Raw genomic sequence first — 6,000 nt, 5'->3', positions numbered from 1 at the left:
ACTTTTCCTTAAACAGATATTTCCTGTTTATTTTATTTCAGAAAATAAAAGTTAAGTCTAACCTCACAGATGTCAGAGAACTCACAAAATTAACCGCATAAGGTCATATTTTGGCATAATAGATAGAAAATTAACTTAAATGATGCATTTTGTCAACATTACACTACAGGTCCACAGAGTACTTCACACTGCAGTAACTGAGCTATCACTGTCAAAAAGTTCCTCTGGGGAACAGTGGAGTGGAGTGGAACGCGGGGGCAAACACCAATTTTGGGCTACTTTTTTGACAGTGAGAGCTCAGTTACTGCAGTGTAACTCCACACCAGATGGTGGCGGTAAAGCGTCTATTCTATGTTTTTAAACAACGATAAAAAACCCAAAGGAGAAGTGGAAATACGGGTAGGCAGTAGCGGAAGGAGATTCTGCGAGGGCTCTATATTATTTGTGTACTGTGCACATATATTTTGCTATGGATTCACAGCCCCCGACACGGCCATGGGAAAGGCGGATTCCTGGCTCAGTTGGTGCACCTTTAAATTACAGGTGAGCGAATTTCGGAGGGGCCGCATTCGCGAGAAGTCCCTCGTGTTTGCAGCTGCAGGTGCTCGCAGTTGAAATGCTAAAGTTGTCGCTGTCACTTCGTGCAGGAGTTGTTAGACGACAGTTGACATTTTGTTTTAGTAATTGACACGATGGTGAAAATTATTGCAAAACGATGAGTCGTGTTTGCGCTTGTAAGAGTAATTGGTTGCCATTAAAAATGCCCCAAAAACAAAAACGGCAACTAATTATTTATCTGCACAGCCGTACAAGTGGCTAACTGCTAGTTTGGTCCTCTGAGGCCGTGTCCTAGTCAGTGTGTCTCGCTAGATTTCTCTCTCTTCTGTTAATTGAGCATTTTTGTTTGTTTGTTTTGTTGCAATTCTGGTTAATAAGTGAAATTAATAAAAGCCCCAGAAATATTTGAATTGCATTTTTGTTTGTTCTGTAGTTGTTAACAGTCAATTCAGAAGAAAATGTAGCTGCTGTCTTCCTGTTGCTGTTTGCCAACAAACTCAGTTCCTTCGCCCGATAATTTCCTGCAGAAAATGCATATAGAGATATAGCCTCTGCAGAGCGTCTTGGGTCTGGCCCGGGGCCTCGTGGTTGTACATGCTTGGAACGCCTCACCTAGGAGGCGTCCTTGCCAGATACCTAAATCGTCTCATCTGCCTCTCTTCAGTGTGAAGGAATAGCAGTTCTACTCTGAGCCCCTTTCGAGTAACTGAACTCTTCACCCTGTCTTTAAGGGAGAGGCCAGCCACCCTTAGAGAAAGCTCTTGTTTTTTTGGTTTTTTTTCCATTTGTCAGTCCTCTGCTCACCTGTCCCCAAACTCGTAAACAAGACCCAGAGAAGATTAAACTCCTCCGCTTGCTGCTGCAAGTCACATTTTTTTAATTGTCTTATTATTATATTCGGATAATTATAAAAATATATGTACAACAGTTTGTTTATGCTGTCGGCTGGCATTTGTGTATATATACAGCAGTATTCTCAAACAAGCAATGGTGAACGCACCTGTGTGAGGCAAATTCCACAATCACAGTTCAATCAGTCCCCCCCACCTGACACTTTTTTCCACTTTAAGGGGGGAAATGGAATTAAATCTGCACACATCTTTATCTTTTTTGGACATATCAACATATCCTTTTAAGGTCATCAGATTGGAGAAGCTGAACAATCAGAGCTGTGATAATGATATTTAAGGATATTTAAGGTGTGTTGACTGGTTCATAACGTCAGCTCACATGAGAAAACATCCCATGCTAAAAGTTGCCAGTAGCTGCTGGTTGATGGTGAGCGGCACGGTGAATTTACTGTGTATTTTCCACAGTCTGTACAGATGAAGAGTAGCAGAGCTGGAGATGAGGCAGGAGGAAGAGTTGACTCAATTCAATTTCAGTTTATGTATATAGCATTAATCACAACAACAGTCACCTCAAGACACTTTATACGGCAAGGTGGAGACCCTATTGTAATACAGAGAAAACTAAATGATCAAAACAACCCCTTTTGAGCGAGCACTTGGTGACTGTGGGAAGGAAAAACACCATTTTAACTGGAAGAAACTTCCAGCAGAACCAGGTATAGGGAGGGGCAGCCTCTGAGGACTGGTTGGGGTTGAGGGGAGGGAGAAAGGACAAAAGACATGCTGTGGAAGAGACCCACTCTATAGAATAGAATAATCCTTTAATTGTCCCACAAGGGGAAATTTGGTTGTAACAGCAGCCAGAAAGACACATATACAAACAAACAGTACACAGGACAGAAACATACACAATTTTTCTTACATATTTACATATTTGAGCTGTTGAGCAGTTTGTGGACTGTGGTTTAGCTTGACTCCATGACGTTTCTGAACTAATGCTTTGCTCAATTAATGTTGCAATGAATTATGGGTGGATTTTACTGATATTCTATCTTTATGTTGTCACCAAACAGATCTACAGATTTGGGACTAGCTAGAGGCTCCTCCACCTCTGCTGGCCCTTCTGTCTTGCCCAGGATGGCGCCCCCGGTGCCCCCTCGTCAGATCCAGCAGTCCTACCGTCCATCCTACAGCTCCTTCTCCCAATCTTACAGCCCCTATGGGAGCTCCATCTATGGTGGCTACAGTCCTTACAGCTACGGCTATGGTGGCGGCTATGGTGGCGGCTATGGTGGCGGCTACAGCCTGGGAGGATACAGACACACACCTCACCTTGAAGACGTCCCCCCCAGCAGGTTTGTGCAGCAGGCAGAAGAAAGTAGCCGCGGTGCCTTTGAGTCCATCGAGAGCATCGTCCATGCGTTTGCTTCAATAAGCATGATGATGGACGCCACCTTTTCTGCGCTACATAACGGTTTCCGTGCCGTACTGGAAGTAGTCAACCACGTCACACGACTGCGCGTGCACCTCACCCGGGTTTTGTCAAAGTTTGCTCTGGTGCGCACATTGCACTACTTGTACCGCTTGGCGCAGAAGCTGCTCGGGCGGAGGCTAGACCCTGAGGTCGAAGCCCTGTGGCCCAACCCCAGTGAGGCCACTGGTATGAGATCATCCAGAGAGATGGAGGACCAGGCAGTTAAATCCTGGCCCATCTTAATGTTTTTTGCTCTAGTCTTGGGTGTACCCTACCTTATCTGGAAGCTGAGCTCCACTGCTGACTCTGAAATCAAAGGTAAGGCTTGCAGATGGAACAGCAAGCACTCACATATTCATAAAGATAAATTTTGTTTTGTTGTTTGCAGTACACATGTAAAGATGAGTCTGCTTGTATGACATCATGTGCCTTTCTGTAACTCTGTGGCAAATAAATTGGGTATCATAGCTCCATATGCCATTAGTCACTTTACAACTGACAGTACAAAGCAAGTGGACTTGTTTTTAATTAAAACAAGTTAAAATTATGAATGTCTTTAATTCAGTTTCCTTGCTTGATTTAGACACTAACTGGGCAAGTGGGGAGGACGACCACGTGGTGGCCAGAGCAGAATATGATTTTACAGCTGCTTCTCAGGAGGAGCTTTCTATGCAAGCTGGAGAGATGCTCAACCTCGCTCCTAAAGGTGATGAGCTTTTTACTGGCTGCGGGACATTTGATTCTGAGTGCTTTGACCAAAAACCTTCTATTTTTGTTTTCCTTATCTTGGGAATAACAGATGAGGGCTCTTCTTTTGTGTGAGCGTGCACCATGTTTACAACTATCACAGTGTTTTCCTCTCCCTCGTGTGTAGAGCTACAGCCCCGTGTGCGTGGCTGGCTCCTGGCCAGTGTGGACGGTGAGGCCACAGGGCTTGTCCCAGCCAACTACGTTAAGATCCTCGGCAAGAGGAGAGGCCGCCGGGCCACAGATATGGAGAGCCTTGCTCAGGCCCAGCGGGCGAACACGCAGGCACCCCAAACAAGCTTGGCTGCACAAATGCAGACAACTGGAGCCCAAGGCTTTACCCCGGACCCCGCCTCTGCCTCTGCCTCAGCCTCTTCTTCTGCCTCGGCTTCCTCAGAGGACCTTCTGGAGTCGGCGTACAGGGAAACACCTGCTTCATTCAATCAGGGATCATCCACCTCCACCATGCCCTCCAACACACCACTTAACATCCCTGAAAAGACTGATCCATGATCTTTGTGTCCATAAATGTTCATTCATAACAGCGGTTTGCTCAGTGTGTAACTCTAGAGCTTAACTAATAATCTGCTGTTAGTTCATATTTTGGGGTGGTGGGCAATCCACAGACCTCATCAGGAACTGTTAAAGTAATTTTCGATTCAATTTTTTTTAACGCAGTATGGACCTTCTTATTACTTGCCAAGAATTGTTTCCATGCACAAGGCTCACTGCGTCTGAAAATCTGAGCTTAATTTTTATTTTTAAACTCAAAGCTTTTACAGAAATAAACAAATGAGTATTCTAAAATGTGTTTTTAGGCGCACTGGCACATTATGTGTACAAGGACAGTGTAAGAACACAGTTAAGGTGTTTTGTTTGATCATGTGATCACATTTTGTTTTGACCCTCACATGTTTGGGTTTCTGTATAGTTTTCTGTGATGTTAATTGGATCTATTCAGAATAAGAAAGGGGCGAATTTTGCACATTTTCAACAGTTACATTCAGAAATTTTTGGAATATTTAATATGATTATTATGAAAATAAATAATTTAAAAATCGTTTTTGTCCATTGTGCTACAAGGTATCAAGTGACAATGTTAGAAATTTTGTCAAGATTTTCAATTTCAAAACTTGGACCTAACTGTTTAGTTTTAGTTTATGCTAATTTAAATGACATATTAGTATAATATAATTTCATTTAATTTGTTTTAAAGTCTGACTTTATGGCAGAAGCACTTGATTTGCGACCACTGTCTCCAAGCAACAGGACGCCTGCTGCACTGCGCCAACAGTGACGAGTCACCGTTGCAGATACAGACCGAATAAACGCATTTTGTTAATCGAAAGTGTTCTGGGGGTAGATTTTTATGTAGTATTTTGATAGTGTAACCTGCCGATAGCATTTTCTGTGTTGTCGGCTTAATGACATACATACGTCAATTTAAGTAGCCACTTGCTCAGCTAACTGTATGCTAGCTAGAAGCTAATGCTACCTTCCATGGCTATCGGAATTATTGAGGCAGAGTTGAGCCTGAAGGCACATTTTTGATGTTCTAGTTCACTTTCGCCTTTGGTTTAAATGTCATCGCATAGCCACCGTGCTCAAACGCGTTGAGAGAGAGAGAGAGCTAAATACGTCGGTGTAAATCCCACCAGAAGGTATATGACGCAATAGGACGGACCACGTCACTAGTGACCGTCGTTTGATATTTACGGGGAGTACCTGAAGGCAGCAGATCTGTCCCGTCCCGCAAACTTAGCTAGCATTAGCCGGTAGGAGAACACCGCAGCATCAGCATCATCCACACGCACAATGAGATGAAACATTTACCTGCTTATTAGATTGTACGAGACGACGGTGAGGATTATCTCACAGACCAGAACAGTAAGTGTCATTTCTGTTGTTGGATGTGTGTCCTAGGAAATCTGAGGATTTTAATGTGACAGGAAAGCATCTGATGTTGATTCAGCAGGAGGGCAGAGGCACTCGGCCTACCCTAATCTGTGCCTCTACTGCATCCCATAAACGTACAGCATCTACCCGTATCATGTACAGTACATGAATGATCAGTCTCCTCTTTCAGCTCATACATAGTCACCAGTATGCTCTAACCTGTGATGCATTTAATAACAGAAAAACAAAACACAGGAACTTTGAATAGTAGTGAATGGCAAGTTCAGCCGCCAAGCAAAGTCTTTTACAATAAACTTCATTTTTTTTCTCAATGAAAATGTGTTTCTGAGGCATAACAACCAAACCATACTAAAGAAACAAACAACATTTGTCTCAGTAGTTGGCCAAATGTATTATTTTATGCAGTGGTGCACAGTTTCACAACTGGTCCATTCCTTTTATCCAGCAATTTAT

At 43.3% G+C, this 6,000-nt stretch overlaps 2 protein-coding genes across 2 annotated transcripts in view; both read left to right on the top strand.

Annotated features, from left to right (window-relative positions):
• Positions 1-370: 370 nt before the first annotated feature.
• pex13 (peroxisomal biogenesis factor 13) lies at positions 371-4,690 on the top strand. Its single transcript, XM_084949060.1, has 4 exons — positions 371-543; positions 2,483-3,201; positions 3,467-3,589; positions 3,758-4,690. The coding sequence occupies exons 1-4, from the start codon at positions 470-472 to the stop codon at positions 4,141-4,143; spliced, it is 1,302 nt and encodes a 433-aa protein (XP_084805186.1). The 5' UTR covers positions 371-469; the 3' UTR covers positions 4,144-4,690.
• A 399-nt stretch (positions 4,691-5,089) lies between these two features.
• The window catches only part of sanbr (SANT and BTB domain regulator of CSR), a 31,536-nt gene continuing 30,625 nt past the window's right edge, over positions 5,090-6,000 (top strand). Inside the window, exon 1 of the mRNA XM_084949059.1 lies at positions 5,090-5,517. The gene's annotated coding sequence lies outside the window, so the exon portion shown is untranslated. The remainder of the gene's footprint in view (positions 5,518-6,000) is intronic.

This window comes from Perissodus microlepis, chromosome 13 (assembly GCF_051167445.1).
Source record: "Perissodus microlepis isolate ML-2025 ecotype Zambia chromosome 13, ASM5116744v1, whole genome shotgun sequence".
Taxonomy (NCBI): domain Eukaryota; kingdom Metazoa; phylum Chordata; class Actinopteri; order Cichliformes; family Cichlidae; genus Perissodus; species Perissodus microlepis.
The sequence above is the reverse complement of the archived record's forward strand: the minus strand, read 5'-3'. Positions and strand labels throughout refer to the sequence as shown.

Bases quoted from the DNA above. Each gene is read 5' to 3' on its own strand.
- pex13 (XM_084949060.1), top strand. From the start codon at position 470: ATGGATTCACAGCCCCCGACACGGCCATGGGAAAGGCGGATTCCTGGC. The intron at 544-2,482 runs GTGAGCGAATTT...GTCACCAAACAG, and splicing joins GGTGCACCTTTAAATTACAG to ATCTACAGATTTGGGACTAG. The intron at 3,590-3,757 runs GTGATGAGCTTT...CCTCGTGTGTAG, and splicing joins GCTCAACCTCGCTCCTAAAG to AGCTACAGCCCCGTGTGCGT.